The sequence below is a fragment of the Charadrius vociferus genome, unplaced genomic scaffold, assembly GCF_000708025.1.
Source record: "Charadrius vociferus isolate BGI_N301 unplaced genomic scaffold, ASM70802v2 scaffold443, whole genome shotgun sequence".
Lineage (NCBI taxonomy): Eukaryota > Metazoa > Chordata > Aves > Charadriiformes > Charadriidae > Charadrius > Charadrius vociferus.
This window is the reverse complement of record NW_009647420.1, coordinates 25,885-39,387: the sequence shown is the minus strand read 5'-3', so window position 1 is coordinate 39,387 and position 13,503 is coordinate 25,885. Positions and strand designations below refer to the sequence as shown.

At 37.3% G+C, this 13,503-nt stretch overlaps 1 protein-coding gene across 1 annotated transcript in view; it reads left to right on the top strand.

The window, feature by feature from the left end:
- The window catches only part of LOC104282385 (probable G-protein coupled receptor 125), a gene marked incomplete at its 3' end in the record, with an annotated part of 200,283 nt that overhangs the window by 176,531 nt on the left and 10,249 nt on the right, over window positions 1-13,503 (top strand). Inside the window, exons 12-13 of the mRNA XM_009880474.1 lie at window positions 4,068-4,275; window positions 5,213-5,421. Coding sequence (XP_009878776.1) covers window positions 4,068-4,275; window positions 5,213-5,421 — 417 coding nt within the window. The remainder of the gene's footprint in view (window positions 1-4,067; window positions 4,276-5,212; window positions 5,422-13,503) is intronic.

The following is a 13,503-nucleotide window of genomic DNA, read 5'->3' as shown; positions in this document are numbered from 1 at the left end:
TGCATTCACAAAATAATAGCTCTGAAATGGAAACAAAAATGAAACTTCAAAAGTACTTACAAAACTGTACTTTCCAAATTATGATTCAGTGTTTAAAACAACCTTTCATTTGGGTTTTTGGAAAATTTCCCAGGTTCTAAGAAGTCTTCAGAGCCAGTCCTAGGAGCCCTCCCGGAAAATACTAAGAGCTGGTTTAGTGCTGATAAGCCCTCTTTCCCCGGCTGCAGGTCACAGAGCAGATATTTTAATATCTGAGCAGATGACATGGAAGATAACTGGGAGCTTTTGAAATTTGCATCATTTCCATCATATTTATGTGCAAATTGGTAGATCTCTGTGGATAGCTTTCATTTTAAAACACTGGTATTTTCCAGCAGAAAAATATTCCTTAGAAAAATCTACAGTATGTTTGGGATTTCCTTTTTCGGTGCCGATAGGATCCAGTTAATAGGACTAAAAGTGAAATGGAGTCATGAACGGATTATCGACATTTTGTTTTGAAAACGCTTACAGAATGTCTAAATCCTGACTAGTAAATTGCTGACAAAGACTCTCGGCTTTTCCAAGGAAAATATGAGATGCCTGTGCTGACCTGTGTGATTGCAAAGCTGCAGCTCCCATGCAGGGCATTTCATGGTGGTTCTGTCTCTAGTGCCCTTTGTTCCCTATTAGAGGTGGCGCAGCTTCATGAGATGCTGCCAGTAGCGTGTTCAGAAATGTCAGTTCTCATGTGACGTGGTGATATGGTGTCCAAATAAAAAAATTTAAGACAGGATGATTTATGTGGATTTTGAAACATCTGAAGCACAGTCATTGACTCAAAATTTGATTTCACTGTCCCTGGTAGTAATAATCTGTCCCCATATTGTGGACTCAGGATCACCTAAGAAAGCAAAAGAAATACCATCATTTTCATTTCACCAAATGCAAGGGAAACCGAGGCAAGAGTGGTGAACTGACTTACTCATTACTACACATGAGAATAGCAGAATCCAAAACTGACCCTCCAGTCAGGCTCCTTCCATCCTCTACCACAATAACAAGGATTGCCTGAGTGCTCACATCATCCCTCTCATGTGAGTAATGACTAATGCTATTGAAAAGAAGATTCTCACATATCTTAGATGTAAAAATTATTCACAAATATTTATTCATATTTTTAACACCATTGTGGATGTGTGGGCACTCTCAATGTGTGCATTTTTCATTAATATCCTAGCATGGGAGCTTGTTGGCAGGCATGTTGCTGTAGCAGACAGTTTGATGTTTGATTTTGAGGAATTTCTACATAAAGTAAATATTGGATGTGCAGCGAGTATTTTGACTTTACGTGTGCATTTGTCCAGTCAAGAAACAGCCCTGTCCCTTTGCCCTTCGCTCCACCAGACTGCCTGCACTTAAAAGAATTTGTTCAAAATAACAGGTATTCGTAGGGCAGTATTCAGAATTAACCTGTATCCCAGGAAGTGGCTGTAGACATTATTTAGCTAGTATTATCCAATAGTTAATGTTATGGGTAGCCATATTCTTGGTACGTTTTGAGCAAACAAATAGGGAAAAACATTCTCCTGAAGTCTAATGAGGAAATCGTTTTCTGTAAATGTGTCTTTTTGTCATGTGAGTAATTTGATATTGTGTTGCTACATATGTGAGATTTACTCAGCCTGAGGAGTATGACCAGTCCACACTAAATCCATTTGTGTTGCTACATATGTGAGATTTACTCAGTCAGCCTGATAAGAGTGACCAGTCCACACTAAATCCATTTTTAGGCTGTGCACAGCTTTTCGTCATTCATTTGGCTTTGCCCCTGTGAGGTGAAGCTGTAGTCTGTGGATAAGATCACACTGTGATTGGGATCCTTTCTTTTATGCTACATAGTGAAGGGTCTCTGTGCAGGCAGAGACAGGGCACTAGTGAGGAGGTGAGGGATGGACATCACTTTGGTCTTTCCCCGGCTGTGCAACCTACACCAGACCTGCACATCAGCTCTCTGTGCTTCGGATGTGTGTAGCTTCTTCTCTGTGCCTCCCCAGTCTCCCAGCCAAGCTCTGCCTACACTATTACTTTTTCCCATTGGTATCAGTACGTCCCAATGGATAAGAAAGTGGAGAACCACAATGAATTAGACCATTTCCCCTCTTAGCAGAAGTGCTATAAACCTGTTGTTTTCTCTGGCTTGCTTTTGTAAAGTCATAGCATGTTGTTGCTTATCCCAGTGCATTGAACTTTTAGTTTCACTATCATAAGCTTATTTAGATGCCACTAGCTTTCTTTTTTGTGTGTGTAGAATAAGTAATTAGTGTCATTTAATATGTCATTGTTGTTGCTTTTTCCAGCACAGAATAATAATAAAAATCCAATATAAATATAAAGTTAATCACACTGTACCTTCTCTTACGCTTTTGTACATCTCCTGATAAGTCCTCAACAGTGGCTGGGGTTTGGCAAGTGACACCTCTAAAAATTTCTGTACGTACTTATTGGTAACAATTTTATGGCCAAAAGGGTATCATCAGAGGTTCAGCATATACAGATGCTTTGGGGTATCATAGAGTAAAATATGTCATTTTCAGAAGCGTGAGATAAAGCCAGTCATGACAGTTTTAGTGAATTAGGCAGTGGAAACAATCTAAGGACAAGTGCTTGATGTTTAGCTCAGTTAATTCCAATTAGAGCCTTCATAGTAATTTTAAAATCTAATCTAGAAATCTCTTATTCCTATTTGCTCTTTTTTTTTTTCTGAGTACTTTAATAAGTGGCATCACCTAGATTGAATACTTACTTAAAAAAAGGATTTTTTGGCATTTTTTATTAAAATCACAAAACCTTCCCATATTGTACATGGTAATAAAGAAAAAATGTACAGAAGCCTTTATCTGTTTATTTAAGCATCCCAGTGACATCACGGACTACTCACGCTTTTCTCCCATCTTTATCGTGAGGTCACTAGATGCTTCTCATACTTGTTTTAGTTTGCTGATCTCTGCTGTACCTTTTATCTCTCATGTGTCTATTTCTCCCAGCACATGGACATATCTAAAATGTCATGTTTGTTTACATGATTGTGAATATTATTGTTTTACTTCTCAAGGAGGTAACGCACATGTGCTATGAGTAAGCTGTGTGATAATCTATGTAAATTATGTGCAAGGAAGCTATACTTTGCCCTTGGGGGAAATGCAAATTAGAACATTTTGTAGTTTGTTTGTTTTTAAATACATACACTTTTCACTTCAAGGCTCAGGACAGACTCCCTGTTTATTTCCCCATTGCTCATCATTTGTTTTTTCTTGTGAATGTCTCAGTCTTTAATGAATAGTTTGCTACTTTGGCAGGAGAAAATGCTTGATGAGTGAAGTCCTCAGAACATAATGTTTGGTGTATTTTATAGCTCTGCTGTAAGGGAATTATCTGCTTGTAAAAGGGTGTATAACACACTCACAACTCAAAGCCATTATAGTGATCTGACAGTCTTCATTCATTTTCTCCTAGTGCCGTCTTGTTTTCTTCTGTTACATTACCGCTTGTAATATTTTTTAATCCTGCATTACTAAAACACAGAGTTAACTGATTTTCCTTATATGAAGCAAGAAAAACATATTCATAAAATGTGTTGTTTACTGCACTTGCAGCTCTCTGCTGATGCAATTTTTTATATTAACAAAATTATTTTTATACTCTTTAAGTACCCTTTTGGAGAAATGTTTTAATGTAAGTTGTCTGATTCTGTTTTAAGTGAAGGAGAAAACCTGGTAGAGGTTGTCTCTTTAAATCAGATCTGCAGTGTTGATGGACCCTCTAGCAGGCACGGTAAGAACCATTCTCACCTCTGCAGCAGGGAGCTTGACCATATAGACTCTCACATTCAATCAAAACGTTTTCCCTTTTAATATGCACTGTACCAATCCTATTCCCATGGTTACAGCTCGTGCTTCTTTGGTTGCTTCCAGTCTGTTGGAAAAGGAAGGCAGCATACATTTCTTGTACAGGAGTTTAAAACATCGTGAAAGCTACCCTGTTGTGATTTGCATTTTAAATGTTTCTTTTTTTTTCTCATTGTACAGAATGCTGTAGCGGTAGCTTCAGTTCATTTGCCACAGTCTGTCTTCTCTCAGTCTTCAGCCTGGCAATCTGTTGATAACTCCACTTGCAAGCTACAGTTTATTGTCTTTCGGAATGGAAAACTCTTTCCTAGCACAGGAAACTCATCAAATCTTGCAGACGATGGGAAACGTAGGACGGTTGCCACACCAGCTGTTTTTGCTAAAATAGGTGAGGAGTTGTTATGCATTATTTCTTTTAATCTAAAAGCTACAGTATACTTGATTATGTAGAGAATAGAGGAGTAGAGTATACAGTGTGCTGAGAGGCTGGAAACAGTCTCTCTTTAGTACAAATGTTTGCAATTGTTCATATCTGCATGATTTTATTCAAATTATCCTGCAAATAAATAAATGCACTTGCTGTATGACTAGAATGCAAATTTTGGACTACTGTTGGTTGACGGTGTTATTACAGATGCTTGTTTCTTAAAGCATGGTGCTATAGGAAAGAACCTCATTTTACCCTTTACAATGAAAATTGCAATGTTAACGTCCTAGACACTGAAAAAAATAAGGCTTTTGGAGTGGGAATAGTGCCCTGTTGCACGTATCAATACTCACCAGTATACTTTCTGATACGATAGATGCAAAACAGGTGTTGTTAAAGGCTTTTGTCTAAATGTGATATATTGTATGTGCTAGTGAGTCATTATTTTGATTAATTATTCACCCAGAAAATTTTGCTAATTTTATTTGATAGTGAATAGTGCTCTCATTTCTATTGACATAATTTAAATGTTTAAATGTGACTTTCAAAGTGCAGTATTGTCTCAGCTATTAATCATACCATGAAACTGAGCTGTTTCTGCAGTTACATGGGCAACAGTGTAACACTGGTCGTAACTGAAGAATCTGAAACAAAAAAAAAATCTGCTTTGTGAAAGATTATTAGATCATTTGGACACATTATGGGACTCAGATGTTCAGATTTATTTATACTATTGCAAACTTTTCTGAACGTGAGCACTATCTTTGATTTTGAGCATTAAGAGTATATGTCTATTCCTTTTTTCCCCATAGTTTAGTGCATCAGATCTCTTTACACAGCATTCATCAATAAAGGGTTTTCCACTCCGTCTCTCTGATTCAGTTTGTTGCTTTTGCAGATGGGTGCAGTTTTGGAAACCTCACCAGCCCTCTTACTATAGGGTTGAGGCACTTTGCACGGGGTATAGACCCCATTGCAGCCTTCTGGGATTTTGACCTTCTAGATGGACATGGAGGCTGGTGGGGAGAAGGGTGCCACATAATTAGTTCTGCAGGCAATATCACCACCATTCAGAGTACACACTTCAATAACTTTGCAGTGCTAATGGTAAGTATATGACTTAGCAAATATACCTATGTTTCTCTCTCTCTTTTGCCATGGGTATATGTTCTTTTTATGTGCACCTGTGTCATTCTTAATTGTCAGTAACTGACCTTCTGTTTTCCATAATGTTTAGTATAAGACAGTCTTAAAGAAAGTAAGTTATTTAACTGCTAGTAAGTGAATAAACCTGGTGGTCAGTTTTAATATCCAGGGACAGGCCTGATCAGAAATGACATTAAATTCAGTCTTACAAATGAAAGTACTATCAAGGAAGGATTAGTATGTAATGGTTATAAATTATAGGACAGCGTTTAAAAATGTATACTCCTGTATGCTTTTACATCAGCACATCTCAGAGGCTGGTCTGCTTTTGTTCCTGCCCTGCACTGTGTTGATCATACTAATTAGTTGCAGGCATACCGCAATGTTGAATCATTTAATAAATGGAGAGGAATAACATCTGCTCTTTTAAGTAAGGACAGCGCTGTCCTTGTTGATGCTGTAGGAGTTTTAGTTTGTATACCAATACCGATAGCCTTCTTGCAAAATTGCTGTTCCTGAAGAAAAATATTTCTGTGCAGTGCTAACACATCAGCCTGCTTTGGTCTGTTCTTAGTCACACTTACAGTTCCCATTGCAGTTATTTAACTATCCTGCTTAACAGAAAGTTACCTTCATGAAAGCAAAATGATTATACATGCAATAAAGACATGTTATTATTCAGGGAGTAAGGGAAAGCAAACAAAACATTAGAGCTTTCTAACATATATAGGTGAAAAAAATGTATGCACCATTAAAAATATTTATTATAAACCAGTTGTAAAAAGATTAGCCAGATGAGTGCTGTTCATCCCAGATTGATCCTGAATGCTGGTGCATGATTGCACTGTAGATGCTGCTTGTGTACATTACAGAAATGTTTATAGTTGTAAACAATGTATTGTGTGTGTGTGTAAGGGACAGCAAACATAGGCGACAGGAATTGCGAGGACGTGTGCAGAGAATACCAATCTGCTGCTGTCAGATGGAACCCAGATGGCAGCCAATCATAGCACAAGGCTGTGGCACCCACAAGTTAAATGCAGATATTATCGTCCACTTCGTAAGAACTGATTTCCCTCAGAGTTACTAGAACATTTTCTTCACCCATTCCAGAATTGTTCAGAATTTAAGAGCTGTTCCTAAGACTTGATGACATCAAATACACCTCGTTTTCTACAGCTTCTATGAGTTCCTTTCTTTCCCCAGCCGCTTCGTTCTCCAAATGCGAAACATAATTTTGCTTTGAGATGTTTTTCTAAATTCATTAAAGAAAGCACCTGTTGACTTTGCAGGTGCCACACCCAAAATGGCTTCCTCCTCCTTCAACTGCTTGGGTTCAGCCTGTTCTTCTTAAACTTTGGGTAGTTATCAAATGTTTACTAATTGCTTGCAAACAATTCCATGGTTTCATTTTGTTTGCAAAAACCATATGCTGACATAAGGGCTACAATTAATTTTTGGTTTGTAAAGCCAAATGCACATTTCTCTCTGATAAGAAGTAGCAGATTGTTTTTTCTACAACCATAAAGGCAACTGAGGCACCTTTCACTGCAGCTTTTGCATCTGGTATGTAATTCTGGTCTTGTGTTTGTTTTGTCATGGTAATTCAGCTTTGCTTTTTTTCTGTGTGAATCTTCCATTTTTATTTGTGCAAGACAAGAAAATAGAATCTTAGGCTCACCCTTGCTTTGCAATTGATATGGTAGCAAATGATGTGATGTGTTCCTTAGCTCATGTTTCACAGTCACTTTTAAGAAAAAAGATGCCTGCCCTTAAGTCATTTTAATATATATGTGTACACACACAAATATGTCTTCCAACAGCTGTCTTTCTAAATAGCTATTGGAAAACTTTTGCAGCTTCGTTATGTGCAACCATTTTCATTCAAGTGTTATTTCTTAATCAGTGTATTGTAGCATAAAGTCAGAAATTGTTTTATTTGATAAAAAGTACACTTTTCTGGGCAGTTCAATTCTCATACCAGAAATGAAAAATATTTCATTGGTCTGCTTAGCTATTATTTTATAATAGAAACAATATAAAGTGCCTGTGTGTATCTTCTTAATTCACACCTGAGTGCCTAATCTATTTTAAAATACTGACTGCAAATTCAAAATAGCTAGCATATGGTATGTAGCCAATGAAATTAGTTACAATATCATACATGTTATTAGTCTATCATTCTCTATTCTATTAAACCATAAAAATTCATAATTGATTATTATGTTTTGGCGTAATAGCGGAAAACTGAAGTAGCATCTGTTAACTGAAGAGCAGCAATAAAGCAACAGTGATGAAGGTTTACATTACCATCAGAATAATGTATATCCTGCTGTGGAACAAGATGAAATAGAAGCCTCAGTTAATCGAACTGTCCATTTTATAGTTAGTACAGCACATATTCTGATGTTATCTTTTTAAATAGTAAGACAGAGTTCCCTGAACTGCTCTTATAAAAGTTGTTTCTACCTACATACCATAAAAGGGTTAAAATAAAGGTTTCATAGAGTCCTTTTTTAGAAAGGCAGTAATCAAGGATTTATCAACTATGATTGATAATTAATAAGCATGAGCATACTTCAAGTGAGAGGATTCATGTAGAGCCATTTCATTTCTCTCTGTGACAGTTGTTCAAATGATGTCAATGAGAGAGAGACAATACAGTTCGGAGGTTGGGCTGGAAAGGAGGTACAAGCTCCTTCCCTCACACTGCTGTCATACTTTCACCCTGCTCCGCGTTGGGGCAGTGGATGGAAGTGAAATAGTAGCGTCAGACATAATACAGCATTGTCTTTTTCTGATCAGCTTTTGAATGGTGTGTCCTATGGGTGAGAGTAAAATACTGTGAGCTAAACTCCTGAGTTATATTCCTGCCTTTCCCTTCATATACTGTGTGTTTAGACCAGTCTACTATTTTGCCTTTTCTTCTGTTATCTGTAGAAGGAAGAGAGACAGTCACACTCTAGTTTATTTTGAAAGTGGCTAAAGCCCTCTAGGGTCTTGAATGATGAACCTCTGCAATATGATTTTCTGTTTTAGAGCAAAATTAGGAACTTATATATTCTGAAGCTTTGGTATATCTAATTATAAGTATTTTTTCTATAAATACTATGTGTTTGTGTTCTTTTGTGAAATGAACTCTATATCGATATTTTAATTTTTTAAGACAATGTTTGTGTATGTTATGACCAATCTAGTGCCCTGTAGCCATAGTATATCTGAGTAAAAACTCTTCAGGAGATAACAAAAAATATCCAACAGCAACACTGAATTTAAAAATTTGCTGAATATGTTTTGACATACATTGTCCTTTGTTCTTCCTTTCATATGTCTTAGAACAGAGCGGTAACTCAATAGCGATGGACATTACTGTAATTGTATACATCATTTCCTTTTCCCCCTCAGACTGCTTTGTCAATAGTAATTTCTTCAAATAAACACTAGTAAAATTCTTAAATCTAAGTATACTACTTCTCAACATAAAATGGATTAATAAATATTGTTAGCATTTGTAATTGTAATCCCAAAGATAGGTTAAATGAACATAAAATCATAAACAACTTTCCCATGTTGTCACAATGTATCTCATTATTCCAAACAACAGAGATAGGGGTTTTGTTGGATTTTTTTTTTCTTTCTGAGGGTAAGGAGTCATTATTTTCAGAAGTAGCATATGTTCAGTGGATAGCTATCTGAGATAATTAGGGCAAAGGAGACTGAGATGACAAAAACAGCAAATTGGAAACTATTCTGGAAGCAAACCTTGGAAAACTGTGAATGAGAAATTGAGGAGAGGCAAGATACCAGGAATGGGTCATTCTAAGACTCCACAGGATTTTGCTCCTGTTGTTTTACAAGCATTCACTGAATCTTTTAAGTCTTTCCAAATTGGTACTACAAAAGCCACATTTTCAATATTTTCAGTGTGATAGGAGATAATTGCAGAATTTCTTAGGCCTATTCACGAAGTTCAATTCTGAAAACAGTCTTATAAACCTCCATGTTTCAGGTCTTCTCCAAATTAAACAGCCTGTCTAAGCCTTTTGAGAAATTAATTCATGAGTCGGGGAAGTATTACAGAGATGTCATTTAGAAGGTTGTCATAATTACAGTATTTGACATTTTCCCCATAGAGAACACAGGGTTTTGTCGTAACAGGCTGTGGAAATGTGGTTCCGTACTTTGAAAAATCAGGCTGCTTATAAAGAGATGTTTAAGAATGAGCTTTTCAATCTTTTTGTGTTTAAACACCTATTTTTACACTGCAGAATAGACCTTAGCAGAGTTTAAGTGCCAAAGACTATGAAAGTGATCCAGCAACTTTACCTGCTATCTGCAAAATTAACATTTGGTGTAGTGGGAACTGCAAAATTCCTTGGAATTAGATTCCTCTGCATGTGCATAGATGCTTCCCAGTGTTAAGAGCTGGATTTCTAAACTCTGCTGTCATTCAGAAGCCTGGCAAAGAGGCACACACTGTTCACCTAAGTCCTCAGCTGGCATGTACTGCTCACCTAAAAGAGAATTCTTAGCCCATATGGACAGCCTTAAGTCCAGCTTCCCAGAAAAGAATGTTCCTGAATGTGCCAGTCTTTTGCATAAAGCCTTGGAGCTCATAACAGCAAGATCTGGCTTTTATCCCTTTCTTCTTGGATTACATCTACTTTTAATTAATTTACACTTAATAACATGTGCTATTTACTCTGTAAAATGCATAAACTGGCTTGTTACTGGGCACAAAAATCCAGGCTTGTCTCCTCTAAAATGCACTAATTTTGTAACAAATCAAGCCTCTGGCTCAAGCTCTTTCTTTCTATTTGCTCTTGCTTTCTCTTGGTTTAATGGATCTTGCGTTCTTGATGGTGCAGCTGCAACCAGAAAGTAAAGGGATCCAGACTATAAAGGAGCTCAGTAAAATGGACCAACTCTTGGGAGAAAGGATGTGTAAGTTAAAGACCTAGAATCTAGGTCTTCAGCCATCTTATTGTCTTGGTGGCTTCTACTGAACTCCCAATTTTTTAAAGTCTTTCTTCTACTCAAGTGCCCCAAACTGGACATGCTAGTCAAGATTTGGTCTCACCAGTGGTGAACAGAAGGGAATAATCACTTCCCTCAGCCTGCTGCCTGTGTTCTTGCGAATATGGCCTGATATGTGGTTCACCTTATGTGTCACAAGGGCTGACCACTGGCTTACTTTCAGTTTATTGTCCACCAGGACCCTCTGATCCTTTTCTGCCGAGCTTCTTTCCAGTCAGTTACAGAATCACAGAATCACAGAATGGTCAGGGTTGGAAGGGACCTCTGGAGATCATCTAGTCCAACCCCCCCCACCAGAGCAGGGTCACCTACAGCAGGTTGCACAGGACGGTGTCCAGGTGGGTTTTGAATGTCTCCAAAGTAGGAGACTCCACAACCTCTCTGGGCAGTCTGTGCCAGTGCTCCACTACCCTCAAAGTAAAGAAGTTCCTCCTCATGTGAAGATGGAACTTCCTATATTCAAGTTTGTGCCCGTTACCTCTCGTCCTATCACTGGGCACCACTGAAAAAAGTCTGTTCCCATCCCCCTGGCACCATCCCTTTCAGTATTTGTAAGTATTAATAAGATCCCCCCTCAATCTTCTTTTCTCTAGACTACAGAGACCCAAGTCCCTCAGCCTTTCTTCATATGAGAGATGTTCCACTCCCTTAATCATCTTTGTAGCCCGTTGCTGGACCCTCTCCAGCAGATCCCTGTCCTTCTTGAACTGGGGAGCCCAGAACTGGACGCAGTATTCCAGATGCGGCCTCACCAGGGCAGAGTAGAGGGGGAGGATGACCTCCCTGGACCTGCTGGCCACACTCTTCTTGATGCACCCCAGGCTGTACTGGTGTTGGGGTTGCTCTGTCCCAGAGACACGAAACTCCATTCCTCCATTGTGTTGAGATCTTGTCAAATGGCAGTCCTGTCCTCCAGCACATCAACTGCTTCCTTCAACGTGCATTGCAGTGTTTTCAGCTCACCATAGAAACCCAACTCTATGAATAATTTCCATATTCTGGTACTCCTAAACATCCTAATATTTGGCACCTAATTTTTAAGTTTTGTTTTGTTGAAGTAGGAGGAATTAAAATACAAATAGGAATCTAAATCTTACCATAATTGATTGTTCAAATGCCCTTGTGTATCTAAGTCTCTGTGGCACTTGTTTACCACTTCCTTGGGGAACACAATTCCACATATCCTGCTTTAAACACAGAAACCAGTTAGACTATGCTTTCTTAAGTCATACGATTACAAGCAATATATTAAAAATAAATGTTAAATTTGCCAATATAAGTAGATGGATTACAAAAATTTACAACACAAACTAGATTGGTTTCAGCAGCTGTGATTTTGTGAAAGTACCAGATATTTAGTATTAGCTCACTGTGTCTTCCCCTTGGCTTTCTCAACATCTGCTATTAGATGTCTCAGGGCTGCCTTTGGCATATAATTTGTCTATACCTCTTTGTACTTTCATATTGAGTTTTAACTGATCAGTGTAGATGTGTCTGTCTCCATCGATTTTTGGAATGAAGTCTCAAGTAAAAGCCAAAGAGTCCCTTTTGCGCTCTGACGTTTTTATAATTTTGACTGTTGGATGGAATGGCTGATCAAAAGTGTTTTCTCTCACTAATTTCCATCACTAATTTCTATTGTGCCTTATATACTATGGTGGCATTTACAGCTGAAAGAAGCTGGTTTCACACCTTGTAAGGGTGAATGAATGACAATTTCTCATCAGACAACATTTTACTGGCCTTGTAGTTGTAGACAGCAGTTTGTAAGGGTCGAAGTCCTGTGTGTATTCATTTTCCTGTAGATATTCCTGCCATTTTTCAACATCATTATCATTTGAATCCCCTCTAGTAAATAAAATCAAACCTACCTTTTAAAAATGTAACGTACAATTATGATGCTTTGTGTACAGCATGAAAAAAAATAACTTTGTTTTCTGCGTGCTGTCTTCCCCAGAGGATTACTCTGGGGAGGTTGACAGATCAATAAAGTTTAATTATCATCAAAAAGCAGACAAGATAAATTTATTATATATCTATAATGAAATCAGTTTTCAATACACAAAACTCTTAAAAAGGATATTCTACGCTGGCAATAATGCATTATGGTACTCAAAAGTTTTACCACTTATTTTCTGTACAAGATTCAAAAAGAGATAATAATAAAAAATGAATATTTTAAAATGGAATTAGCTTTAAGATGCTGATTGTTCTTGATGATTCTGCAGGCAGAATGGCTGTATTCCTGTAGGACATATGGCATTTGCTTTTATACTGATGTTCCAACACAGTGATCGGTTGATTCTTGCATTTACACTATTAAAAGCTAGTTCTTTAGTACACTGAATGATGCCACCTCAAGTATAATTGCTTTCATTTGTTGCTACATAAATATGTACCTTCACTGTGTTTTCTTTTTCACGACTTTGTTAACTTTTCAGAGTATTTTTTCAGAAATACCCAAGATATTTATTTCTTTGAATAACAGCACCGTTACTACTATATTAGTTACAGTAACAGTTTTCTTAATGCACAGAACTGAAGCAAGTGTATACATAAAATTAGGACAAAGTGTACTATTGGTATGCCAAAATATTATTCTATCAGTAAGAGCAAGAAATAAATATTTTATCATTTTCAGCAGAGTATTTAAATTGTCCAGTATTTACATTACTACTCTAGTGATATGAGCCAAAACGGTACTGAAATTTTCTGGTAAATAATAGTCTACCTCAAGAAATTCAATCTGTAGAAGAATTAATGGGGAGATGACACAAAAAATGTGGGAGAAAAGATGATCAAAAAAAGGGTGTTTGAATGGAGATTCAGTGGCAGTTCTGAGCCAACAGACGTTTTAAGAATTATTTGAAATCTGTGAATTCAGTGTATCCTGAATGTATATTTATGCACACCAAAAAAAAAAAAATTCAAGAGAAGGCCTCAAGAGCATAGGTCTGTCTCACTAAACAGCTGCTAGCTAGAGTTCTTCTCCTCTTCTATTCCACT